Here is a 26,785-nt window from a genome sequence, read left to right on the forward strand (position 1 = left end):
ACTCTGAAACCATCGGGAGCCCGAGATCCCAGCACAGCACGAATCCCGTCTGCTCGGGAGGGCCCCGGGCATGGCAGCTTCTCACTCCCAGCTCCCTTTGAGTTCTTGCTTGAGGAAGGGGTCTGATCAATGCAGAGTTCAGGGGGTGAGCTAAGGAGCACAAAGAAATGAGCTTCCATAGAGACCCAGGCTCCAGGGGCGAAGAGGGTCTAAAAGGCAACTCTGGAAGAATTGGGGAGCTCCGAGGTAGGGATGTGAAAGGCAGGTAATAGGGTAACTGTGACGGCTGAATATTTCAGCGCTTGCACGGTTACACACACCCGCAGCATGAGGTGGCAGCCAGCTCCCTGGGAGCCGGTGTGCACAGAGTCAGCTTTTAAGCTGGCCCCCAGCATGCGTTGGCTCCCGCCTGCAGTCCCGCTCCCAGAGAGCTGGCTGCTGCCCCGCACTGTTGCCTCTGTAGCAGAGGCGGCAGCACACGGTGGCAGCCAGCTCCCTGGGAGCAGAGCTACAGGAGCCTTTGTGCAACTGTTCACAGTAATCAATAAGCCCAGGTGTATTGATTGGGACACTTTTGGGAGAGGGGGAGCCTATACAGGAAGGATGGGCTCCACCGAAACCATGGTGGAACCAGACTGCTGGCACTAAACATTAAAAAGGCCGTAGAGCAGTTTTTAAACTAAGAGATGGGGGAAAGCCGATTGGTGCGGAGATGCACGTAAATCGGAGGGAGACTTCTCTTAGGGGAGACTCCATTGATAGAGATTCTCTAAGCTGTAGTCAGAAAGAGAGGAGGGGAGAGGGCAAACCATGGGACAGGGCAGACAAACAACCGCATACAAAGGAATCCAATGCATCAGGGAAGGGCAGACAAATAAGCAGTGGCAAATTTTTAAAGTGCTTGTACACAAATGCTAGGAGTCTGACTAATACGATGGGTGAACTAGAGTACCTCGTATTAAATGAGGAGATTGACATAATAGGCATCACTGAAACCTGGTGGAATGAGGAAAATCTGTGGGACACAATCATACCGGGATATAAAATATATCGAAAGGATAGAGCAGGCCGGGTGGGTGGCGGAGTGGCACTGTATGTGAAAGATAATGTAGAATCAAACGAAATAAAAATATTAAGTGAATCAACATGTTCAATAGAATCGCTATGGATAGTAATTCCATGCTCCAATAATAAGAAATTAGCAGTAGGGATATATTACCGACCACCTGACCAGGACAGCGATACTGACATTGAAATGCTAAAGGAGATTAGACAGGCTACCAAAATAAAGAACTCTATAATAATGGGGGATTTTAATTACCCCTATATTGACTGGATACATGTCACCTCAGGAAGAGAAGCGGAGATAAAATTTCTCAATGGCTTAAATGACTGCTTCTTGGAGCAGCTGGTGCAGGAACCCACAAGGGGAGAGGCAATTCTCGATTTAGACCTGAGTGGAGGGCAGGATCAGGTCCAGGATATAATCATTACAGGACCGCTTGGGAATAGTGACCATAATATAATAACATTTAACATTCCTGTGGTGGGAAGAACACCTCAGCAGTCCAGCACCCTGGCATTTAATTTCAAAAAGGGGAATTACACAAAAATGAGGAGGTTAGTTAAACAGAAATTAAAAGGCACAGTGACTAGAGCCAAATCCCTGAAAGCTGCATGGAAACTTTTTAAAGACGCCATAATAGAGGCTTAACTTAAATGTATACCCCAAATTAAAAAACATAGCAAGAGACCTAAAAAAGAGTCACCGTGGCTTAACCACCATGTAAAAGAAGCAGTGAGGGACAAAAAGGTATCTCTTAAGAAGTGGAAGTCCAATCCTAGTGAGATAAATAGAAAAGAACATAAACACTGTCAAATCAAGTGTAAAAATGTAATAAGAAAAGCGAAAAAAGATTTTGAGGAACAGCTAGCCAAAAACTCAAAAAGATATAACAAAATGTTTTTTAAGTACATTAGAAGCAGGAAGCCTGCTAAAAAACCTATGGGTCCCCTACATGATCGAGCTATAAAAGGAGCAATCAAGGATGATAAAGCCATTGCGGAGAAACTAAATGATTTCTTTGCTTCAGTCTTCATGGCTGAGGACGTTGGGGAGATTCCTGAATCTGCACCATCCTTTGTGGGTGATGAATCTGAGGAACTGTCCCGGATTGAAGTGTCATTAGAGGAGGTTTTGGAACAAATAGAAAAACTCAATGTTAACAGATCTCCGGGACCAGATGGCATTCATCCAAGGGTTCTAAAAGAACTCAAATGGGAAATTGCTGAGCTATTATCTGTGGTTTGTAACCTATCCTTTAAATCGGCTTCCGTACCTAATGACTGGAAGGTAGCCAACGTGACACCAATATTTAAAAAGGGCTCTAGAGGCGATCCTGGCAATTACAGACCGGTAAGTCTAACTTCAGTACCGGGCAAATTAGTCGAAACAATAGTAAAGAATAAAATTGTGAAGCATGTAGAAGAACATAATTTGTTGGATAAAAGTCAACATGGCTTCTGTAAAGGAAAATCCTGTCTTACTAATCTGTTAGAGTTCTTTGAAGGGGTTAACAAACATGCGGACAAGGGGGATCCAGTAGATATAGTATACTTGGATTTTCAGAAAGCCTTTGACAAGGTCCCTCACCAAAGGCTCTTGTGTAAATTACATGGCCATGGGATAAGAGGGAAGGTCCTTTCTTGGATTGAGAACTGGTTAAAAGACAGGAAACAAAGGGTAGGAATAAATAGTAATTTTTCAGATTGGAGTTGGGTAACTTGTGGTGTACCCCAAGGGTCAGTCCTGGGACCAATCCTTTTCAACTTATTCATAAATGATCTGGAGAAAGGGGTAAGCAGTGAGGTAGTAAAGTTTGCAGATGATACAAAACTGTTTAGGACAGTCAAGACAGAAGCAGACTGTGAGGGACTCCAAGAAGATCTCACCAAACTGAGTGATTTGGGCAACAAAATGGCAAAATGAAATTTAATGTGGATAAGTGTAAAGTAATGCACATCGGGAGAAATAACCCCAACTATACGTACAGTATGATGGGGGGCTAATTTGGCTACGACAAATCAGGAAAGAGATCTTGGAGTTATTGTGGACAGTTCTCTGAAAACTTCCACGCAGTGTGCAGCGGCGGTCAAAAAGGCAAATAGGATGCTAGGAATTATTAGGAAAGGGATAGAAAATAGGACCCAGAATATCTTACTGCCCCTGTATAAAGCTATGGTACGCCCACATCTTGAATACTGTGTACAGATGTGGTCTCCTCACCTCAAAAAAGATATTTTGGCCTTGGAAAGGGTTCAGAGAAGGGCAACTAAAATGATTAGGGGTTTGGAACGGGTCCCATATGAGGAGAGGTTAAAGAGACTGGGACTTTTCAGTTTAGAAAAGAGGAGACTGAGGGGGGATATGATAGAGGTGTATAAAGTCATGAGTGGTGTGGAGAGGGCCGATAAAGAAAAGTTATTTATTAGTTCCCATAATAGAAGAACTAGAGGACACCAAATGAAATTAATGGGTAGCAGGTTTAAAACGAATAAAAGGAAGTTCTTCTCCACACAGCGTGTAGTCAACCTGTGGAACTCCTTGCCAGAGGAGGCTGTGAAGGCTAGGACTATAATAGAGTTTAAAGAGAAGCTGGATAATTTCCTGGAGGTTAGGTCCATAAAAGGCTATTAGCCAGGGGATAAAATGGTGCCCTTGGCCTCAGTCTGTCAGAGGCTGGAGAGGGATGGCAGGAGACAAATCACTTGATCATTGTCTTCGGTCCACCCTCTCTGGGGCACCTGGTGCTGGCCACTGTCGGCAGACAGGCTACTGGGCTAGATGGACCTTTGGTCTGACCCAGTACGGCCGTTCTTATGTTCTTATGTATTCGTTAACCGGATAAACGGTTATCCTGTTCCATCCCTATTCTGCGGCGAGGGGCTGCAAAAAGACATGGAGATAAAGATCTGCTGAAACACACTACGGACAGTCCTTGGGCCCCTGCTGCAAGGTAAATTCATTTGCTAGGTGCCTGCTTTGGTCCTTCTCGTGACTGCACCCGGGGCAGCTGGGTTGGCTGCGGAGTCCAGGCAAGCTCGGCCACCCGGCCTGCCTTCCTGACAGGCCGCCCCAAAGGGGCCCAGCGAAGGGGGGCAGGACAGTTTGCTGGGGGCCTTTTGTGGCTTGGTGGCAGCAAGTCTGGCTGTGGAGCCTGGCCAGGTTGGGGCTGGGGTGCTCCAAGTGGGGGGACTAGCAAAGGCCTCCTGGAAAGAGAGGGAACCTGTCCTGGAGAAAGCAGAGGGTGTGGATCCAGATGGCTTAGAATTGGGGGGCACAGTAGCAGGAGCCAGCCTGACCTTAGGACACTGCAGCCAACTTCAATTTTCTTCACCCGTTTAGTGCTGAAGTTTCTCTCCACCCCAGGAATTTGGACTTTATTCAGGTTGTTTCTCTCCCTTCATGCCCCTCCCCCCCCCCCGGTGGATGTTCAAAGTCTCTGAGATGTAAAAGTCCTGCCCACAGCGTTAGTTTGAACTTGAGGGTGGGGCTTTCCTTGCTTGAGACTGCATGAGTCCTGGCTAAGAACTGAGAGCGAGGTGTTCCCATCGTCGGGCTGGGTGCTGGTTAGCAGTGTGATGCAGGGACGTGTGGTGCCTCCCCCGAGGACTAGTGGTGGGGAGAGAGGAAGGGCAGAGCGGGGTTGGGAGAGGAGCGGGAGCAGGGGGCGGAGCGGGGTTGGGAGAGGAGCGGGACTGGGGGGTAGAGCGGGGTTGGGAGAGGAGCGGGGGCGGAGCGGGGTTGGGAGAGGAGCGGGACTGGGGGCGGAGCGGGGTTGGGAGAGGAGTGGAACTGGGGGGCAGAGCGGGGTTGGGAGAGGGGCGGAGCGGAGTTGGGAGAGGAGCGGGACTGGGGGGCGGAGCGTGGTTGGGAGAGGGGCAGAGCGGAGTTGGGAGAGGAGTGGGAGTGGGGGGCGGAGCGGAGTTGGGAGAGAAGCGGGACTGGGGGGCGGAGCGTGGTTGGGAGAGGGGCGAAGCGGAGTTGGGAGAGGAGTGGGAGTGGGGGGCGGAGCGGAGTTGGGAGAGGAGCGGGACTGGGGGGCGGAGCGGGGTTGGGAGAGGAGCGGGACTGGGGGCGGAGTGGGGTTGGGAGAGGAGCGGGGGGCGGAGCGGGGTTGGGAGAGGAGTGGAAGTGGGGGGGCGGAGCGGGGTTGGGAGAGGAGCGGGACTGGGGGCGGAGTGGGGTTGGGAGAGGAGTGGGGGGTGGAGCGGAGTTGGGAGAGGAGCGGGAGTGGGGGGGCGGAGTGGGGTTGGGAGAGGAGCGGGACTGGGGGGCGGAGTGGGGTTGGGAGAGGAGCGGGGGCGGAGCAGGGTTGGGAGAGGAGCGGGAGTGGGGGGCGGAGCGGGGTTGGGAGAGGAGCGGGACTGGGGGGCGGAGTGGGGTTGGGAGAGGAGCGGGGGCGGAGCGGGGTTGGGAGAGGAGCGGGAGTGGGGGGGTGGAGCGGGGTTGGGAGAGGAGTGGGACGGGGCGGAGCGGGGTTGGGAGAGGAGCGGGACTGGGGGGCGGAGTGGGGTTGGGAGAAGAGCGGGGGGCGGAGCGGGGTTGGGAGAGGAGCGGGAGCAGGGGGCGGAGCGGGGTTGGGAGAGGAGCGGGACTGGGGGGCGGAGTGGGGTTGGGAGAAGAGCAGGGGGCGGAGCGGGGTTGGGAGAGGGGCGGGACTGGGGGGCGGAGTGGGGTTGGGAGAAGAGCGGGGGGCGGAGCGGGGTTGGGAGAGGAGTGGGACTGGGGGGCGGAGCGGGGTTGGGAGAGGAGCGGGACTGGGGGGCGGAGTGGGGTTGGGAGAAGAGCGGGGGGCGGAGCGGGGTGGGGAGAGGAGTGGGACTGGGGGGCGGAGCGGGGTTGGGAGAGGAGCGGGACTGGGGGCGGAGTGGGGTTGGGAGAAGAGCGGGGGGCGGAGCGGGGTTGGGAGAGGAGCGGGACAGGGGGGCGGAGCGGGGTTGGGAGAAGAGCGGGGGGCGGAGCGGGGTTGGGAGAGGGGCGGAGCGGGGTTGGGAGAGGAGCGGGACTGGGGGGCGGAGTGGGGTTGGGAGAGGAGCGGGACTGGGGGGCGGAGTGGGGTTGGGAGAGGAGCGGGGGCGGAGCGGGGTTGGGAGAGGAGCGGGACTGGGGGGCGGAGCGGGGTTGGGAGAGGAGCGGGACTGGGGGGCGGAGCGGGGTTGGGAGAAGAGCGGGGGGCGGAGTGGGGTTGGGAGAGGAGCGGGACTGGGGGGCGGAGCGGGGTTGGGAGAAGAGCGGGGGGCGGAGCGGGGTTGGGAGAGGAGCGGGACTGGGGTAGAGCTGGCCTGAGTGGAGTGGGACTAGAAGCATGATGCTCTGTCTCCACCCTCTGGGTACTGGCACCAGCCCTGTTTCTCCCCCCCAACAGTTTCTTTGTGCCCCCCAGCTTGTCCTAGTGCTGGTCAACGCTGATCACTCTCCTGGCCGAGGGAGGGAGCATCTGAGGACTGTCTCATGCTCCAGCCTTAGTCCTCCTCCTCCCGACACCATCAGGGCGGGCCTGGCATGAAGAGCCCGTTTAACGATTATGCTGCATTGCGCAGCAGCTGTGTCCCTGGGGCCTCTGCGGTGCTACGGCCACCCCTGGCAGCGTGAAATCTCCGCTCACGTTCTTTGGAGGTCGGACTCTCTGGGGCCGTTTCAGGCTGTGTGTGTGTGTCCTGTTTTCGCCGGCAGAAGTGCTCAGTGTGGCTGCAAAGCTTGTCTCTCTCTAGCCTGAGTCGGCCCAGTTAACTCCCCATCTCGTCTTTGTTCTTTTCCGGGTCCAACGGGTGCGCGGCCTGCAGGCCTGATCACGGGGAGGCTTTTCCTGGCGGTGCCTCTCGCGGCTGCGGAGCTCTGGAGTGGGGCCCGCCTGTGCCACTGCCAGCCGCCGCCTGGTGAGTTCCTTCTTCCCGCCGGTGACGGTCGTTGGAGCTGAGAGCACTCATCTGGCCGCCTCCCAGTCAGTTCAGGTCGGGTGTCGTCCGTTCGCTCTCTGCTCCCCCCACATTCATCTTGTTCCCTGGCCCAGGGCATGCCTAGGCCTGAGGGCGATCTGCCTCAAGTGTCTGGGAGACGATGGTCAAACGGACAAGAGCCCCACTTGCAGGAGCCTCAGACCCTGGATTCAAAGGGTTAGGGACGGCCGTCTCAGCGCTGCACCGGAGCTGGCGCTGGAGCCAGTGGTGAGCAGCGCCCTGGCCTCAGTGCTGAAGGAGGGCGTCTCCAAAGGGCTCTGCCGGTGCTCCCTGGCCCATCAGGCGGGTTTGAGCGTGTGGTGCCCACGCCGTTCCTCGGTGCTGCATAATAAGAAAAAACAGACCAGGGTCAGCCTGAGCCAGGCTCCAGCAGGTGGGCCCCGCATTCTGGCTCCGCAGACAGTCTCCTCGAGTCCAGTGCCGGAGGACTTAGGAAGAACTAGACCTTCCCTCCCCATCCGATATCTTCAGGGCCACCCGCGGCCTCTTGCGATGACGTCTGTCCCCACTGCACTAGTCGAGAAATGCGGCCAAGTCCCAGCAGCGGCTCCGCCAGTCCCGTGCCATCGAAAGCCAGCCACGAAGCAGCGCTGACCCCTGGCACCGGCGGCTCCACGCTGCTGAGGGTATGTCGGACTCTGGGGAGCAGATACAAGTCACGCTCCCGGCGCCAGGTTTCACGGGCTGCACCGGCAGCGGGGGTCCCCTGGCCACCACAGTGGCCCTTTCGGATCCCTTGGGCCTGCTATCAGGCTCGAGGACAAGGCTCTAGAGCAGCCTCAGTGCCTTCTGTGCCCTTCCCACATCTGCAGCTCAGGGGAGTGCTGCATCAGACAGGGTCCTTGGGCTGGTGCTGGTGGCCGCTGGAACCCGACCCATGTGCAGAGCTGGAGTCCGTGGCCAGCTGCAGTGCCCACTCAAGAGCCAGAAGGGCAAGAGGACCAGTACCAAGGGCCTCATTGTCTTCATTGCCAGGTGAGCTGGCAGCCGGGACTTCCAGCACCTCCCTCCCGACAATGGGACTTTTGCCTCCCAGGTACCTGTTCAGATCCAGGTCCCGGCTGTCCAGGTATTTGGTGTCTGGGGCGCCAGGCAGTGCACGTTGTTCTTCCCAGCAGGTATGGGAGACACAGGAGCCCGGTGGATGGGGCACTGGCCTGGGACCCTGGAATAGAACCCAGCCCTGCTGCTGGCCTGAGGGTGACCCTGGGCACAGAGAAGGGCTCGCCCCAGGGAGAGCGGGAGGAGAGACACCCGACGAGCACAGGCCCAAGGGGAGCCCCTGGCTGGTCCTGTGGAAGGGCTGAGGATGAGGGAGTCGAGCTGCCTTCATAGCATCCCAGGGCTGGAGGAGAGCTCAGGAGTCATGGAGTCCAGCCCCCTTGGCTCTCCAGGGCAGCCCTGCGGCTCAGAGGGCAGCACGTGTGGCTGTGGGGAGGCTGAATCCAGAGCTGGGGGCTGGTGCGAGCTCAGGACTGGGAGTTCGGAAGTGCCAGCTGCGACCTTGGGGGTGACCTGAGTGAATCTCACCCCTGGCTCTGCCGCTTGCCTGCTCCGGGGGCTGGGCACGGCCCGCTGGCAAGTCGCTTCGCAGGCGCGCTGGGCCTGGGATGTGAAACGCCCAGCGAGCGGGCGAGTGGGGGTGTTGCCTGGCGGTGTTCCAGATGGCCAGTCCAGAACCGGCCGCTCAGCAGCGTCCCAGAGTGGGTGCCATGGAGGGTGCTGAGTTACGGGTGGTGGAGCTTTTGGCAGACACTTGTAATCGGGGACCTGGGCTGGTGCCACCAAACTCCTTTCATGTAAACCCCGTGCAGCCAGGCCAGGGGAACACCAGCCTGAGCCGAGTCCCGCCTGGGCGTGGGGGGGGGGAACTTCCTGGGCGACTCTGGGAATGTTTCAAGGGACTTCGGCGGGTTTGACTCAAGTGCCATTTCCTCTTCCCTGGTCTCCCACCATCCTACTGATAGGGCTGCTGATGACAGGTCCTGTCCCGGGGTCTCCCGCGGCTGTCACCCCTGTCCTGCTGGGCCAGACGCGCTGGTCTCCCAACCAGGGCAGAGTTGGGTAACAGCCCCCAGCAGAGCCACACAGACGCTGAAGCAGCTCAGCTCTAGGGGCACAGTCCCGAAGGGCCAGTGCCCCACATAAAGCCAGCGCACTCTGTACAAGGTTTACAGAGAGAGGGCTTGTCAGCCGACGGACAGGGCAGTGTGTGCGTGTGTGTTATACACCCGAGACTTCAACTGCTGAGACCGGGGTCCCTTGCAACGGGCAACCTGGAGGAGGTTGATGGGTGCCCCAATTCTGCCAACCGATGGTCAGGGCAGTGAGTGGTGTGTGTGTGTGTGTGTGTGTGTGTGTGTGTGTGTGCGCGCGCGCGCTATACACCAGAGACTTCAACTGCTGAGACCGGGGTCCCTTGCAGCGGGCAACCTGGAGGAGGTTGATGGTCGCCCCAATAAGTTTACAGGGAGAGCTTATAACACCTCAGATTTTAGCTGCTAGGATACAGAAATCCCTTCGCAGCGGGCAGCCTGGGGAGGCTGAGAGGTGCGCCAACTGGTCTGTCCCCTGGAAGCGACACGATCCAAAACGCCCAAGCTCTCCCTATATCTGTCCCTTATGACCAGCTAAAGTTCTTTTAAAATTGTGCTTGGTTCTGTTACAGCAACTGAAGGAGTCAGGTTAAAGCTTAAACAGTTACTATTTTATTGTTACAGGGTAAACTTAGCTGTTAAATGCTACTACTGTGTTACAGATAACACAGCCACTACAAAGGACAGGACAGAAATTACACTAATAAGTCACTTATAGGTACCATGAAACCCCTTTGGTTCTCTGAGCTCTTATTAAATGCATGCAAATAGACACATAGCAGGTATATATTCTCACCCCTGCGTTCCAGACTTGGCGTGGCCAGCGTCTTTCTCTCAATCCCTCGGGAAGAAGTAGGGCGAGGTTGGGCGTCCCACAGACCTTGGGAGACAATCAATACCTGCCAGCAGGTGTATGATTGGAGCTCAAATGGGGTAGGCTACTAAACCCCTCTTTATACCCCTTGGGTCACGTAGGCTTCTTCCTGGTCTCAAGTGGCCAATTAGGAAAAATGGCTTTGAATGCCAAGTTTCCCACGAAGGGTGCAAAGCAGAATTCACACCTGGGAAAATGCAGACAATGGGCACCTCTTGTATGTGATGGGCGAAGATTCCTCTCCTGGGACAGTGCAGGCGTGTCAATTACTGGTACTAGCCATCAGGAAGGCGGGAGGCCCCGGGTCGTCAGCCAGCCCATTTACTGTCTGGTTTCTGTTTATGGTAGAGTCAGGGACAGGCAGCACACCTGTGTTCCCAGGGCATCAAAGGCTGACTGCCTTTCTCTTGCTCTCTGCGGGGGGGGGGGGGGGGGGACAAGATGGGGTTCGTGTCTGGCTACAGGGCTCATAAAGAGAAACAGAGCGGTGTGCAGTGGTTGCTCCCCCCTCCCCCCAGCTATTTACACTGGGCTTGATAATAAACAGAAGTGGTTTACTGGGTACAGACAGTCAGATTAAAGTGATTGCAAGTGAAAGCAGCAGATCAAAGGACGTGACTGAGGCAGAATGAACAACACAAGCCAGCTAAGCCTCGTGCGCTAGGAGATGGCTCCTCCCCCAGCTCTTCTCTCGCATGCGATTCTGCACGGGCCGCAGGGAAGGTTTTCCCGGGGTCAGCATCATTTCTGTAAAGGGAAATCCTGCCTCACCAGTCTACTAGGCTCCTTTGAGGGCGTGTGGCTCTAGTGTGCCTCGATTGCCAGAAAGCCTTTGCCAAGATCCCCCAGCAAAGGCTCTTAAGCAAAGTAAGCGGTCATGGGGTAAGAGGGCAGGACCTCTCATGGGGCAGTAGCAGGTAGAGATAAAGGGAGAGAGGTAACTAGTGGGGTCCCGCAGTGGCTGTACCACAGCCAGTACTAGTCACAATTTTCATACACTGGGAAAAGGGGTAAATGGCTGTTAAATATGCAGATGATACAAAATTACTCAAGATAGTTCAGTCCAAAACAGACTGGGAAGATCTACAAAGGGGTCTGTGATGGCGCGTTGGGGTTTTCCCGTCTCCTGCACCCCCGTAATGGCACGAACAGACTCCACCAGCCAGTAGAATAGAGGGAGTTTATTGCTTCTCCAGGATACAGCCCAGATGTAATCTGGTTACAGGAACTGAGGCTAGGAGGCCTCAGTGCCCCCCCTTGAGATGGGGGGGTGGCTGGGCCCTACAACCCCTGCCCCCTCCCTAGCTCCTTCTGCCCTGCTTCCCAGACAGAAACTAACAAACTCTTTTCCAGCCCTGCCCCCCAGCCAGGGCGGCATCCACCTTCCTTTGTTTCTCTCCCTGGGGGGTAGTTGGTCAGACAGGTTGAGAGACCCTCTTTGCATAATGACTCATCCCCTGCCCTGCTGGGCCATGCTACAGCCAGCGGAGGTCACTCACAACCTACTGCCCAGCATAGCAACCAGCAAGGTACCCCTCACTACATCACAGGTCTCACAAAACTGGGTGACTAGGCAGCAAAATGGCAAATGAAAGTCAATGTTCATAAATACAAAGTGAGACCTATTGGAAAATATAATCCTGACTATAAGCATAAAATGCTGGGAACTAAATTACTGTTACAACTCAAGAGAGAGCTCTTGGAGTCTTTGTGGATAGTTCTCTGACAACATCCACTCAATAAGCAGCGGCAGTCAGAACAGCAAACAGGATGTTAGGAATCATTAAAGAAGGGGTAGAGAATAAGACAGAGAACATCTTATTGCCTCTCTAGAAATCCATTGCACACCCACGTCTTGAATACTGCGTACAGATGCAGTCTCCCCGTCTCAAAAAAGATCGATTGGCATTGGAAAAAGTTCAGAAGAAGGCAACAAAAATGAATAGGGGTTTGGAGCAGTGTATGAATGAGGAGAGAGTAATAAGCATGAGCCTTTTCAGCTTGGAAAAGAGTTGACTAAGGGGCATATGATAGAGGTCTATGAAATCATGCCGGTGAGGAGAAAGTAAATAAGGAAAAGTTATTTACTCCTTCACATAGCACAAACTAGGGGTCACCAAATGAAACGATTAGGCAGCAGGTGTAAAATGCACAAAAGGAAGTGCTTCACATAATGCCCAGTGAACCTGTGGAACTCCTTGCTATAGGATGTTGTGAAGGCCAAGACTACTAGTTCAAAAATAATTAGATAAGCTCATGGGTGGCTGATGGGCGGGGAGGCAAAACCATGCTCTGAAATATTCCTGGCCTCTGTTGCAAGAAGCTGGGAATGGGTGACAGGGAGGGATCACGTGAGGATTCCCTGTTGTGATCCCTCCCTCTGGGGCACTGGCCTTGGCCACTGTGGGCAGACAGGCCACGGGGCTGGATGGGCCTTTGGTCTGACCCCGTGTGGCCGCTCTGATGTGTTTATGCAAATTGAGCAGTCCACCTGCGGTAAGCCAGACTGCCCCTTGGTTTAGGAGAAGGGCCTTCGGGCTGTAGCCCTGGCCTGGGAGGTGGGTTCCTACACGACACACGCTCAGCTGTGAGCTCTCGCATTGGTGGGCAGGGCACATGGCTGCTCCCTGGGGGCACCAGTGTTTCCAGACAAGCCTCCTGTTCTGCTCCACGCCCTGTGCGTGAACACTCGTGCCCTGGGGACGTGCTGACCCTTCCCCGTCTCTCGTCTGCAGCTGGGATTCCAAAGAGCCCCTTTCCGCTCTCCGAAGGGAGTGCCGAGAAGCCCAGTCTGCACAGCAGCATAAAGGCTGCTCTGGGGGCCCAACCTGGGCAAAAGCGTCGCAAGTCAAGTAAGAAGCGCGGCCGAACACCCAAGGCCACAATCCATCACCCCATCCCTGCCCCGGCCAAGTCTGTGGAGCCTCTGAAATTCCCCAAAAAGAGGGGCCCAAAGCCTGGCAGCAAGGTAGGTGGCCGGGCGAGCTGCGTGTGTGCTTCGGGGGCTGGAGCAGTTCGCACCGGGGGTGCTAAGAGCCATTGTGCCGAACTGTAAGGACTAGTGCAAGCCACGGGGTGCGGGGTGCCCCTCCTCCCCGCTCCAGACCTGTGCTCTTGTGTGTGCAGCCCCAGGACTGACGGGCGCACGTGCCTGGGGCAGAGGTGTGGAATGGAGGGAGGAACTAGACAGTGGCAGGAAGCTCCCTCGCGGGAGCCCTGCCAGTCTGCTGGGGAGTTGGTTGATCTCCAGGAGGGCACTGCAGGGGGCGGGAGGAGGAGAGAGGCAGGCAGACCTGTACGTGGGTGGCCCCCCTTTTGGGGTGTGTGCCCAGGCCTGTCGGCAGGAGCCGGGTGCCCGTCGTCATTCCCATTGATCTGCAAAACGGACACAGGTTGGGAAGACCTGAAATTTGCTTCTGCTCTTTAACTTCTATTGTTGCCATGAAAAGTTTCACAAAACTGGAATCTTGCATTTGTTACATCCCTGCCATTGGCTGTGGCAGGAGAGGGCCTGAGGGCAGTGGGTGGGCAGGGCAGGGGAGGGTCTGGGGATTGTGGTTGGGCAGGGTGGGGTATGATGGGGCAGGGGAGGGTCTGAGGGCAGTGGGTGGATGGGGGGCATGATGGGGCAGGGGAGGGTCTGAGGGCAGTGGGTGGGCAGGGCAGGGGAGGGTCTGGGGATTGTGGTTGGGCAGGGTGGGGTATGATGGGGCAGGGGAGGGTCTGAGGGCAGTGGGTGGATGGGGGGCATGATGGGGCAGGGGAGGGTCTGAGGGCAGTGGGTGGGCAGGGCAGGGCAGGGGAGGGTCTGGGGATTGTGGTTGGGCAGGGTGGGGTATGATGGGGCAGGGGAGGGTCTGAGGGCAGTGGGTGGATGGGGGGCATGATGGGGTAGGGGAGGGTCTGAGGGCAGTGGGTGGGCAGGGCAGGGGAGGGTCTGGGGATGGTGGTTGGGCAGGGTGGGGTATGATGAGGGTGGGGAAGGGTCTGAGGACAGTGGGTGGATGGGGGGCATGATGGGGTAGGGGAGGGTCTGAGTGCAGTGGGTGGATGGGGGGCATGATGGGGCAGGGGAGGGTCTGAGGGCAGTGCGCAGGGCAGTAGAGGGGAGGGGAGGGGCGGGTCAGCGAACATGTGTCTTAGGAGCACTCTTCCCAATTCCTTTCTACAGCGGAAACCGCGGACGTTGCTGAATCCAGCCCCCACCTCTCCAACAACAAGCACCCCTGAGCCAGATACGAGCACTGTGCCCCAGGATGCTGCTACTATCCCTAGCTCTGCCATGCAGGCCCCCACAGGTAAGCTGGGCTCAGCTCCCAGGTACTGCATCTGGGGGACCCTGAAACTAGCAAGGGAAGATCCCCTAGTTCCCAGTAACCCCCACGGCCTTCCCTCTCCTCCCCCCTGTACCTCTTCTACACACGCCTCGTGTTGGCAGGCAGCAGGCTAGGGACTGGCTTGATTCCCCCAAGCGTATGGCAGCAGGCAGGGAGCAGCGGGTGGGGAGCAGCGGGCATAGGGCAGCAGCGTAGGGTGGCGGCGGGCGGGCGGGGAGTAGCGGGTGGGTGGGGAGCAGCGGGCATAGGGTGGTGGCGGGCGGGGAGCAGCAGGCGTAGTGCAGCGGGCGGGTGGGGAGCACCGGGCAGATGGCGGCGGGCAGGGAGCAGCGGGCGTAGGGCGGCGGCGGGCGGGGAGCAGCGGCCGTAGGGCGACGGCGGGCGGGGAGCAGCGGGCGTAGGGCGGCGGGCGGGGAGCAACGGGCGTAGGGCGGCGGGCGGGCGGGGAGCAGTGGGCGTAGGGCAGCGGGTGGGCGGGGAACGGGGAACAGCGGGCGTAGGGTGGCGGCGGGCGGGAGGGGAGCAGCGGGCGGGCGGGGAGCAGTGGGCGTAGGGCAGCAGGCGGGCGGGGGGCAGCGGGCGTAGGGCGGCGGGGAGCGGCGGGCGGGCGGGGAGCAACGGGTGTAGGGTGGCGGCGGGCAGGCCCCGCGGGGGCAGAAGGGGGCACCGGAAAGGGGGGAGAGGTGGCCAGGCAGCGTGACCTCGAGCCGTCTCTCCCCACAGTTTGCATTTACTTGAACAAGAGCAGCAGCACCGGGCCTCACCTGGACAAGAAGAAAGTTCAGCAGCTGCCTGACCATTTTGGACCAGCCCGGGCCTCTGTGGTGCTGCAGCAGGCAGTGCAGGCCTGTATTGACTGTGCTTACCATCAGAAAACTGTCTTTTCCTTCCTGAAGCAAGGCCACGGGGGAGAGGTCATTTCAGGTGAGAAACAAGCGCCCTTCCCCAGGCTCTGCACTCTGGGACCCTCTGTGACAGACCGGGCCGTGTCTGGGCACAGCTGCGGGCATCCGCTCAGGGCGAATTGCTCAAATCCGGGGTTCCTTACAGCCCCTGACTGGCGACCTCTCCACACAGGCCACAAACCAGTCCCACAGAGCGCTTCAGCTGCCTGCCTGAAGTCTCCCGAGCAAAACCCCTCCGACACCCCAGCAATATCCGTGCCCCAGATGGCCCCGGGCCTCATACACAGGTGGGGGGTCCTAGCACCCAATCCCACCTACCCCGAACAAGTCCTGTCTGGTTCCAAGAAACCAGCCACAGATCCCTGGTCAATTTACCCTCTGGACCTTGCCCACAAATCACGCTGGGCCAATCCTTTAGAATCTATATCTAAAGGTTTATTATTACAGGAAAGAAAAGCCTGAGAGTAAGGTTATTAAAGTACAGTACGTTACATGCACCGAATCTCCCAGTTCTCGATGCAGGCTCTAGCAGAGATGTTGCAGCTGCTGGTTTAAAAGTTCTTGTTGCACATCCTACGATCAGGATGGGTTCCCAGGTCTTCCGGGCTCTTCAATCCCTGCAGTGCTGCCTCTGGGATGAAGTGCTGAGCTGAGAACAAAATGGCATCGACCACATGGCCTCTTTATACTCCTTCCTGGCCTCTTCTTGTATGCAGCAAGTCACCTGGTCAGAGGCCAATCTCTGTGTTTCCTGCTGGCTGCCCTCAGGTGACAAATCCCATTCTTTGGGTGTGTCCATAGCCTATTGAGAGTCATTGTTCTACAGGGCTTTGCTACTCAGCCTGTCCATAGCCATGCTTAACCACATTCACAGAAATATTCAGCTTCCACACAGATCACAGATTCCTACCTACACACACACAGACGTTATACACTCACATAAATAGCATACATAAGATCAACAAACAATAATCTCCCATTAATACCCCACAAGCTCCCTTTCATACAGATTTCTGGGGCCAACACCCCCACCTAGGGGTGCAGCAGCGATCTGGCTGCTTCCCTCCAATTCGGTAATGTGACACCCTCTCCCCGCGTGGCTGGCTGCCGGGGAAGTCCCCCTGGGAGCTGGCGCTCTAAGCTCTGCAGTGATGCTGGCGGACGTCCAAGGCCGTGTGGATCCCTGCTCCAGCCAGAGGCGGGGGCACAGGCCCATTCTCAGCCATGGCTCGGTGCAGTCCCAGCACCCCGGGGCCTGGGCGATGTCACTTCCCTCCCCCCTTCGCAGATGGGAAAAGAGGCCCGGAGGTGAAGTGACTGTCCCAGGCCACTCAGGCTGTTGGTGGCAGATCTGAGCCCAGAATTCAGCCTCCGTGGCTCCCGTGTCCTCCGCTGCCTTCGTGCTGCGTTCCAGTGGTTTCTGTTCGGTGTCCCAGCTGCGCTCTCTGCCCGTGAGGTGACCCACATTGGCTGTGCCCTTCTGGGTCCCCCTGTGTCCTCCCAAAGCATCCCACAGGCCCGGTACGATGGGGTGCAAGCGCCCGCCCTTCTCCCCTGCACGTGGCCTCCCGCAGGTCGCCAGGATGCTGCTTGGCGAGGCGCTGACCAAGGCTTGGTTCCAAGGGCCTGTATTTCTAATTGAAATGGGCTGTCAGGCCTGGCCAGGGGAGGGGAGGCGAGGGGCAGCAAAGGGGCAACTGTCCTGGGGCCTGGCGATTCAAGGGGCCTTGGGCCCTGTCCCTTGCTGCCAGTGCCGCACAGCGTCCCCAGATGGTGCTGGGGGGGGCTGGCTGCCTCGGCCCCGCCCCTTCCAGGAGCTCAGTCAGCACCCCCACCTAGTCCGGGCCTAGCGCGTCTCTGGGCTCCCCGGGGCTGTCCGCTGCACCTCCAAGTGGATTCGGTTGCTTTCGGAAGCATTCGTGTGCACACGTCGCTGTGTTGGGTCAGCTTCCCAGTCCTCCGCTGCTGTCCCAGACTGCATTGCTTCACACCAGGCCTCCGCCTGCTGCACGGGGGCCTGGCGGCTGGATGTCACCATATTTGAAGGCGGCCCATAGCCAGCAGCGTCTGTTGTGATGCCACCCTCTGGCGCCTTGCAGCACAGGCAGTGCGCTCAGGCCGAACCAGCAGCCAACCGAGAAGAGCACGTGGCCTAGGGGTGCCCCCGGGCACGACTCAGTCCTGCCACACAGGGAAGGCGCCGATGACAGAGCAGCCGAGGACAAACCTGGCCTGGCAGTCTCCTTATCTGCCCCCACTTGAAGGAGCTGGATTGGATTTCCCCTGCACATCGAAGATGGCACCAAAGGCACCGAGGACACCCCAGTCCTGACCAGGAGGAGGTGCCCTGCAAAGCAGGATCTCTTCTCCAGGCGAGAGCCTAGCCAGACCTGAGGAGCTGTCCCCTAAGGCCCCGCAGGAGAGCCTAAGAGCTGGGCAGGGGCCTCGTCGGCGCGTAGGCTGGGCTGCATTATGGTGACTCTGTCTGGATGGACTGAAGCCTGTTTGGGGAGTCCATTCATTGCCACCTCTGTGGGTGGGTGTGAATTCTGCGCCTGCCCCCGTCGTGCTCAGGCTGGTGGCCATGCCTCAGAATGAGAGCTCTGCCGGCTTTGATGCCCTGATGTTTTCATTTCCCACCCCTCATGCCCCGCTCCCGTCTTCTCTATGGGCACCGCTCCCAGACGGCCACTGCCAGCTGCCTCCAGCCCCACCCCAGGCAAGAGAATGGTCTTTGGTGGTCCCAGATGGACGTGTTCCCAGAGCTGCCACCTTCATGAGGCCATTGCTGGAGTTAAATCATAGAACCCCAGGGCTGGCAGAGACCTCAGGAGTCAGCGGGTCCAGCCCCCTGCCCAAGGCAGGACAAACCCAACTCAATCATCCCAGCCAGGGCTTGTCAAACTGGGACTTCAAAACCTCCAGGGATGGAGATTCCCCCCTCCCCCGCCCCCCAGGGAACCCAGCCCAGTGCTCCCCCCCCCCCCCCCCAAGGAAAATTGTTTTTCCTAATCTCTAACCTGGAGCCCATTGCTCCTCATTCTGCCATCTGCCCCCACTATGAACAGCCTCTCTGGAACCCCCCTGCAGGGAGCTGAAGGCTGCTACCAAATTCCCCCTCACTCTTCGCTTCTGCAGACTAAACAAGCCCAAATCCCTCAGCCTCTCCTCGTAGATCATGCGATCCAGCCTCCTCAGCATTTTGGTCGCCCTCCGCTGGACCCTCTCCAATGCGTCCACGACCTTTCTGTAGTGGGGTGCCCAGAACTGGACACAATACTCCAGATGTGGCCTCACCAGAGCTGAATAAAGGGGAATAATCACTTCTCTGGATCTGCTGGCAACGCTCCTCCTAATGCACCCCAATATGCCATTAGCCCTCTTGGCTACAAGGGCGCACTGTTGACTCACATCCAGCTTCTCATCCACTGTAACCCTTTTCTGCTGAACTGCTACCTAGCCAGTCAGTCCCCAGCCTGTAACAATGTTTGGGATTCTTCCATCCCAAGTCCAGGACTCTGCACTTGTCCTTGTTGAACCTCATCAGATTTCTTGTGGCCCAGACCTCTAATCTGTCCAGGTCACTCTGGGCCTTATCCCTTCTCTCCAGCGTATCTACCTCTCCCCCTAGCTTAGCGTCATCCGCAAACTTGCTGAGGGTGCAATCCATCCCCTCAGCCTGGTCATTAATAAAGATGTTGAACAAAACCAGCCCTAGAACTGATCTTTGAGGAACACCACTTGAAACTGACGACCAACCAGATATTGAGCCATTGAGCACTACCTGTTGGGCCCAACAATCTAGCCAGCTTTCTATCCACTTTACAGTCCATTTATCCAATACGTACTCCCTTAACTTGTGGGAGACGGTATCAAAAGCTTTGCTAAAGTCAAGGTATATCACATCCACTGACTTTTCCATATCCACAAAGACAGTTACATCATCATAGATGCTAATCAGATTGGTCAGGCATGACTTGCCCTTGGTGAATCCATGTTGACTATTCCCTATCACTTTCCCTTCTTCCAAGTGCTTCAAACTGGATTCCTTGAGGATCCCCTCCATGATTTTTCTGGAGACTGAGGTAAGGCTGACTGGTCTGTAGTTCCCTGGATCGTCCTTCTTCCCTTTTTTAAAGATGGGCACTTGCATTTGCCTTTTTCCAGTCATCCGGGATCTCTCCCAATCTCCACGAGTTTTCAAAGATAATGGCCAAAGGCTCCGCAGTGACATTTGCCAAATCCCTCAGTACCCTCAGATGCATTAAATCCGGACCTATGGATTTGTGTACGTTTAGCTTTTCTAAATAGTTCCTAACCTGTTCTTTCTCCACCGAACGCTGCCCACCTCCTTCCCATACTGCGTTGCCTAGTGCAGTAGTCTGGGGGCTGACCTTGTCCGTGAAGACAGAGGCAAAGAAAGCATTGAGTACTTCAGCTTTCCCCACATCATCAGTCACTAGGTTACCTCCCTCATCCAGTAAGGGCCCCAAACCCTCTCTGATCACCCTCTTATTGCTACATGCCTGTAGAAACCTTTCTTGTTCCCTTTCACATCCCTTGCTAGCTGCAATTCCAGTTGCACTTTCGCCTTCCTGATTACTCCCCTGCATTCTCGAGCTTGTAAGCTTCCTTTTTGTGTTTAAGTTCCCCAAGGATTTCCCCGGTAAGCCAATCTGGTTGCCTACCATATTTGCTTTTCTTACTGCGCATCGGGATGGTTTCTTCCTGTGCCTTTAATAAGGCTTCTTTTCTGCGTTTCTGAAGTCCAGGGTGCGTATTTTGCTACTCTCCTTTCTTCCTTTGGTCAGGATCATGAAATCAACCATCTCATGATCACTGCTTCCCAGGTTGTCACCCACCTCTACTTCCCCTACTAGTTCCTCCTTGTTTGTGAGCATCAGGTCAAGCTGCGCATGGTCCCTGGTCGGATCCTTCAGCACTTGTACCAGGAAGTTATCCCCAATGTTCTCCAAAAACTTCCTGGATTGTCTGTGTACTGCTGTGTTGCTCTCCCAACAGATGTCAGCTGATTAAAGTCCCCAATGAGAACCAGGGCCTGTGATCTGGAAGCTTCTCTCTGTTGTCCGAAGAAAGCCTCGTCTGCCTCGTCCCCCTGATCCGCGGGTCTATAGCAGACACCAGCCACAACATCACCCCTGTTGCTCCCACTTCTAAGCTTTACCCATAGACTCTCAACAGGTTTTTCTCCCTCTATATGCTGGAGCTCCGAGCAATCACACTGCTCTCTTACATACAGTGCAACTCCTCCTCCTTTTCTCCCTGCCTGTTCTTCCTGAACAGTCTATACCCTTCCATGCCAGCGCTCCAGTCATGCGAGTCGTCCCACCAAGTCTCCGTTATTCCAATCAACTCATAGTTCTTTAACTGGGCCAGGGCTTCTAATTCTTCCTGTTTGTTTCCCAGGCTTCTCACATTTGTGTACAAACACCTTAGAGAACTAGTTGATTGCCCGACCTTCTCCATCCGAATCGGGTCCTCCCTCGTTGCTCTTTCCTCCTTGTGTTTCTTCCCGGTATCCGACTTCCTCACTTACCTCAGGGCTTAGGTCACCGTCCCCCAACAAGCCTAGTTGAAAGCCTCCTCACTAGGTTTGCAAGCCTGCCCGCGAAGATGCTCTTTCCTCTCTAGGCTAGGTGGATCCCATTTCATCCTAGCAATCCTTGTGCCCAGAACAGAGTCCCATGGTGGAAGAAACCAAAGCCCTCTCTCCGATACCACCTGCGCAACCACGCATTTACTTCCTCGATTTGATGATCCCTACCTGGACCTTTTCATTCAACAGGGAGGATGGACGAGAACCCCACTTGAGCTTCAAATTCCTTGATCCTTCTTCCCAGCGCTAATCTGCTGTGACCTGCTCAAGGTCATTCTTGGCTGTATCGTTTGTTCCTACATGGAGAAGCAGGAAGGGGTAGCGATCCGAAGCTTTAATCGCTTTTGGGAGACTCTCGGTCACATCCTGAATGCGAGCTCTCGGTAAGCAGCACCCTTCTCGAGATTGCAGGTCTGGACGGCAGATGGATGACTTAATCCCTCTTAGGAGGGAGTCCCCAAACACCACCACCCGTCGTCTTCTCTTTTGGGAGGGATGGTCGTGGAACCCCCATTCCTAGGACTACTCGTCCCATGCCTTCCAGTAGATGAGGTTGTGACGTAGTGGGGGTACCTGGCTGGTTTCTATGCTGCTGGCTCTGGGGTAACCCCCACTGGCTGCTGTGGGTACCACGACCCAGCAAAACAGGATGAGTCACTATGCAAACCAGTGGCCAGACACCCCCCATGGAGAGGAACAAAGGAAGGTGGAATGCTGCCCTGGCTGGGGGGCAGGGCTGGAAGAGTGTTGGTTAGTGGCTGTCTGGGAGCATGGAGGAGACAGCCTAGGGGAAGGGGCTGGAGTTTAGGGGCCCAGTCTCCCCCATCTCAAGGGGGCCTGAGGCATCTTAGCCCAGCTCTGTGACCAGATTCCATCTGTGCTGTGCTGTATCCTGGAGAGGCAATAAACTTCCTCTATTCCACCGGCTGGTGCAGTCTGTTTGTGCCATTTCGGGGTGCAGGAGATGGGGGACCCCCAACGCGCCATCACAGAGGTCTCCTGATCTCCTCCCTGAGAGGTCCCTGCCAAAGCATTCTCCACCACAGTGCCTGTGCAGAGAGCCTGAAAGTGGTTTCTATGTCTAGTGGAACGGGGGGTACCTGAGTTGGCCTTTTTCTCCTAGAGGTTACATGTTGCCAGTTCTCTTTCTTGTCCTGTACTGCCCTGACTGGCTCTTCAGCCTGCCGTGCTTGCAGGATGAAACACTGCCTCCTATCGAGGGAGCATTCATCCTCTCTGATGGAACGGAGGGTCGATACTTGGGCCTCAAGTCCTCTCATTTTTCCTTCCAAAATGGCAACCAGCTTGCACTTAGTGCAGGTGAAATCCCTTCTGTCTTCCGGGAGGAAGCCAAACATGGCCCATGCTGGGAGGTAGCATCAGAGCCATCGCCATCCACCCCTGCCTTCCCTCGGAGAGATTCCTCGGTTGTTAGTAAATGCCTCCTTGAAGGGCAGAAGAGAAACAAAATGCAAGGAAAAGACCAAACACCACAGGGCTCCCCCCCAGGACGTGAACTCCCAGGGAAACTCCCCTGTTGGCTGCTGCCCTGCTCACTGCGTTCGCTCTGGCTGCCTAGTTACAAGGCTGAGGCTAGGCCTTGCCTCTGATCCAGTCAGCCCCCGAAGGCCCACCTGGAACAAGCACTCCCAAGTCCCGCTTTTCCGACTTTTCACACCGCCAGACGCACAGTCAGAGGAATGCTCACAGACAGACAGACACCTGGATACTCACCCCCCAGCTCCCAACACAGCCTCCCAAAAGCCACACTTACCTGAGCTCCGCTCAGACGTTTCCCAGGCAGACTCCCCTGTTGGCTCCTGAGAATTCAACTCCCGTGACCTTTCTGAGCAAGGCCCTTCTCTGCCCTGGGCCTGGGGGGAGGGCACACCCTCTGAGCTTGGCCTGCTGCAGGGTGCGAGGCACCAGCCCAGGCCAACCTCCCGACCCTCTCTTGGGCAAAGCCCCACACGGAGCTGTGGGCAAGGGCGCCCGGTGAAACTCCGGCCCCCTCCAAGGGGTCCCCAGCTGAGGGGAAGCAGCAGTGCACCGTGGTGAGTCTGGTCGCTATGGCACCTACAGCAACTGGGCTTTTCCTGCTTCCCAGATTCTGCACCTGACCCCCTCCAGCCTCCGCAAACAGGCCTGTCAGCAGCGTCCAAAGCCCGACTAATCTCTGGGGCAAGCAGGCCAAAGAGCATGTGTGAGACCCCAGGACAGTGTTGCGCCGAAGGGTGGGGACGAAGTTCTCTGTGCCAAGGGAGAGGCCAGAGAACACTCAGAGGCAGCCCTGGAACTCGCGCAAGAACAGGCTTTAAGAGAACACGATGGCACCGTGATCGGCTGCTGCCACCCCACCCCTGCAGTCCACGGGCAGCAGCAGTACCCTTCCCAAAGTCCAGCTACAGGCATTTCCCAGCTGGAAATCAGCTAGTATTTGGAACCATCCTTGGCCCCCACATGACAAACACTACATGCCAGAGCAGAAATGCCCCCGCACGTGTGCTTGTGGCTCGTGCAGCTCTCACGTGTGCACGCCGTACATCTGTCTGCATCTACACGTTCACATTGTTCTGCCCTGTGCTGGGTTACAGTGGAGACGCAGATCTGAGCAATAAACGTTTGCGTTATTTGACATCCAGTATGTGATTTTTGACAAAAGTTCAATAAACTTTCTTAAAATACCACCTCTCCCAGGTACGAAATAAAATGCCCATTCACAAGCCTATAGCCCAAAGTATTCAAACAGCAAAATAATCTTTTTTCACAAGTCCGTACAGAGTAACAAAACCCTGCTCCATTGCGCATTCAAATTACATTGCAACATTTCAGCTCCTAGGGTATGTCTAGACTACAGGGTTTGGCGACAAAAGTGGACTTTTGTTGACAAAACTATACCTGTGTCTACATTAACGCTGAGTTCTGTCTACAGTAAGTCGACAGAACGCGGCAGTTTTGTCAATGGTGGTAAACCTCGTTCTACGAGGAATAACGCCTTTTGTCAACAGTTCTGTCACCAATAGAGGCTATTGCAGCCACACTGCGCTTTGTCAAAAGAGAGCGTCTGGACTCTGTCGAAAAAGTAGCTTGCTTTGTCGACAGAACTGGCTGTAGTCTAGACGCTCTTTGTCGACAGTGTCTGTTGACAAAGCCTCTGTCGACAGAGGCCTGTAGTCTAGACGTACCCCTAGTCTTAAAGCAGGAGCCGAAGGCATCCTCTGACCTTGTGGCCATGACAATTTGCGCAGTTGGTAGTGGCTGTTCTTAATTGTCTGACAGTCTGGCTGTGTCTAGCCTACACCTCTCTGTCGACAGAGATATGTAGATTAGGCAAGTTGTAATTGCTAATGAAGTTGGGATTTAAATATCCCGTGCTTCACTAGCATAAATATAGCCACTGCTTTTTTTCAAAACGGAGCTTTTTCGAAAAGAAACAGCAGTCTAGACGGGGATCTTTCAAAAAATAAACCCTTTTTCGAAAGATCCTGTAAACCTCATTTTTTGAGGAATACGGGGTCTTTCGAAAAAGGGTTTCTTTTTCAAAAGATCTCCATCTAGACTGCCGGAGGGGGGGGGGAGGTTTGAAAAAGCTCCGTTTTGAAAAAAAGCGGCAGCCATGTTTATGCTAATGAAGTGCGGGATATTTAAATCCCTCCTTCATTAGCAATTTCGACATGCCTAATCTACATCTCTCTGTCATCATGGAGGTGTAGTCTAGACGTACCATCTGTGACACTGTTACAAAAAAAGCAAATCTCATTCTGGGCAGTATTAACAGGAGTGTTGAGCAAGACACAAGGAGTCATTCTCCCGCTCTGCTCTGCGCTGGTTAGCTCAGTTGAAGTCCTGTGTCTAGTTCTGGTTTAGGTTGGACATTAAGACAAACTTCCTAACTGCCAGGGTGGTCAAACACTGGAATAAATTGCCTGGAGGGTTATAGAATTTCCATCACTGGAGATATTGATGAACAGGTTAGGCAGACACCTGTCCGGGAGTGCTAGATGGCATTTGTAGGTTAGGACAGCAATGCGGTAAGTTTAAGGGTTACTGGTGTGGCATTTTGATAGGTGTTTTGCTTTGTTCGTGACAATAAATGTTCGGCTGCGTGCCTTTTTATGTTTCTTTAGTACACAGAAAGCACTTACACAGTATTTAGTATTTACACCGGAAGCTAGCGTAATAGATTTCACGAGAGCCCCCAAAGACCACAGACGCAAATAAAATACAAAGGCACCTGAGTCAGATTTATTGTTGAACGAAGTGTATTAATAGTCATCGTAATCAAATGGCCTCCAAGCCCCTACGTGTTTGTACCTTTAACAATAGACATGGCTTAATTCATAGTATGGATTTCACTGTTGGCCCCTAGGCTGGTCAAAATGTTACGTGGAGGTACCCCAAGATTTATAAACAATCTAGGATACACGCTGTACGTATCATCCTACGCATTAATGACACGCTTAGTACCCCCCGGTACTTTCCTCCAGAGCATTCCTAGTCACTGCCCGTTTGTGACAGCATGTTGGGGTTTTCCCGTCTCCTGCACCCCCGTAATGGTACGGACAGATTCCCCTTGCCAGTAGAATAGAGGGAGTTTATCGATTCTCCAGGATACAGCACAGATGTAGTCTAATTCCAGGGCAGGCCTGGGATGCCTCAGCCCCCCTTGAGATGGGGGAGACTGGCCCCTAAATTCCAGCCCCTTTCCCTAGGCCCGTGATCACCAACAGGTTGATCACGATCAACTGGTCGATCGCGAGGCCTCAACCAGTCGATCGCGAGGCGTCCTGTCCGCCCCGCCCCCATTCCCTCCCACTCCCGAGAAGTCCCACTACCTACCTCAAATGAAAATGGAGGTAGTGTCGGCTTCCCGGGGATGGACAGAAGTCCCGCAGCTTAGCACCACTTCCAGCGATTCCAGAAGTAGCGCTAGCTGCTCTGCTGGGTGTACTGCGGGAGGGAGCATCGGCTCCCTGCACGGCAGAGGAGGGGTGAGTCAGCCCCAGGGCAGGTGAGCGTGGGGTTTCCCTGCGCCGGAGGGGGGGGTGTCGGCCCCTGGGGCAGGCACGCGCTGGTTTCCCTCGGGGTGGGGGAATCCTGGGAGGAGGCAGATACAGGGGACTCTCTGCCTCCACTGGCACCCCACTCCCCTGCCACAGAACGCTGTCCCCACTCCCCTGTCCCCAGCCACAGAACTCTGTCCCTATTCCTGTCCCCACTGGCACTCTGTCCCCTGCTGCAGAACCCTGTCCTCTGCCCTCCCAGCACCCTGCTTCCTCTCCCCTGCCCCCAGCTGCAGAACTCTGTCCCCACAAAATGTATAATTATAAATGCTTCATTTTAGATTTAAATAGCATGAATAAAAACCAGACCATTTATTTCATAACTATAAACACGTTACTTTAATTTTATACATCGCATAATTTAAAAATAAACTCTCTCAGAGTATGAAAGTAAGGGCTGGGGATAGCAAGTGATGAGAATAGAGAGGGTGGGGCTTCAAGGAAGGGGTGGGGCTTCAAGGAAGGGGTGGGGCTTCAAGGAAGGGGCGGGGCGGTAGATCTTCACCTGTTCGGAGATTTAAAAAGTGATCTTGGGTGTAAAAAGGCTGGAGACCACTGCCCTAGGCTGTCTCCTCCATGCTCCCAGACAGAAACTAACTCCCTCCCTTCCAGCCCTGCCCCCAGCCAGGGCTCCACTCCCCTTCTTCCCATTGTTCCGCTCCCTGGGAGATCACTGGTCAGACAGGTCCGGAGCCCCCTTGCATGATGACTCATCCCCTGCCCTGCTGGGCCGTGCTGCAGCCAGTGGGGGTCACTCACAGCCCAAGCCCAGCAGCCAGCAAGGCACCCCCACTACGTCACGCCGTTGTCGTGCTTGTACTGTCATGGTTTGAACTCTTTTATTATGTACTCGGTTGGGCTGTGCTTCTGCTG

General features: G+C 55.6%; 1 protein-coding gene across 7 annotated transcripts in view; it reads left to right on the forward strand.

Annotated features, from left to right (window-relative positions):
* The window catches only part of SCMH1 (Scm polycomb group protein homolog 1), a 128,533-nt gene that overhangs the window by 77,913 nt on the left and 23,835 nt on the right, over positions 1–26,785 (forward strand). For all 7 annotated transcript variants that reach the window (XM_075908619.2, XM_075908621.2, XM_075908622.2 and 4 more), the window contains 3 exons: positions 12,726–12,958; positions 14,162–14,288; positions 15,051–15,251. In XM_075908619.2, coding sequence (XP_075764734.1) covers positions 12,726–12,958; positions 14,162–14,288; positions 15,051–15,251 — 561 coding nt within the window. The remainder of the gene's footprint in view (positions 1–12,725; positions 12,959–14,161; positions 14,289–15,050; positions 15,252–26,785) is intronic.

This window comes from Pelodiscus sinensis, chromosome 26, assembly GCF_052426305.1.
Source record: "Pelodiscus sinensis isolate ZL-2025 chromosome 26, ASM5242630v1, whole genome shotgun sequence".
In the NCBI taxonomy this organism is placed as follows: domain Eukaryota; kingdom Metazoa; phylum Chordata; order Testudines; family Trionychidae; genus Pelodiscus; species Pelodiscus sinensis.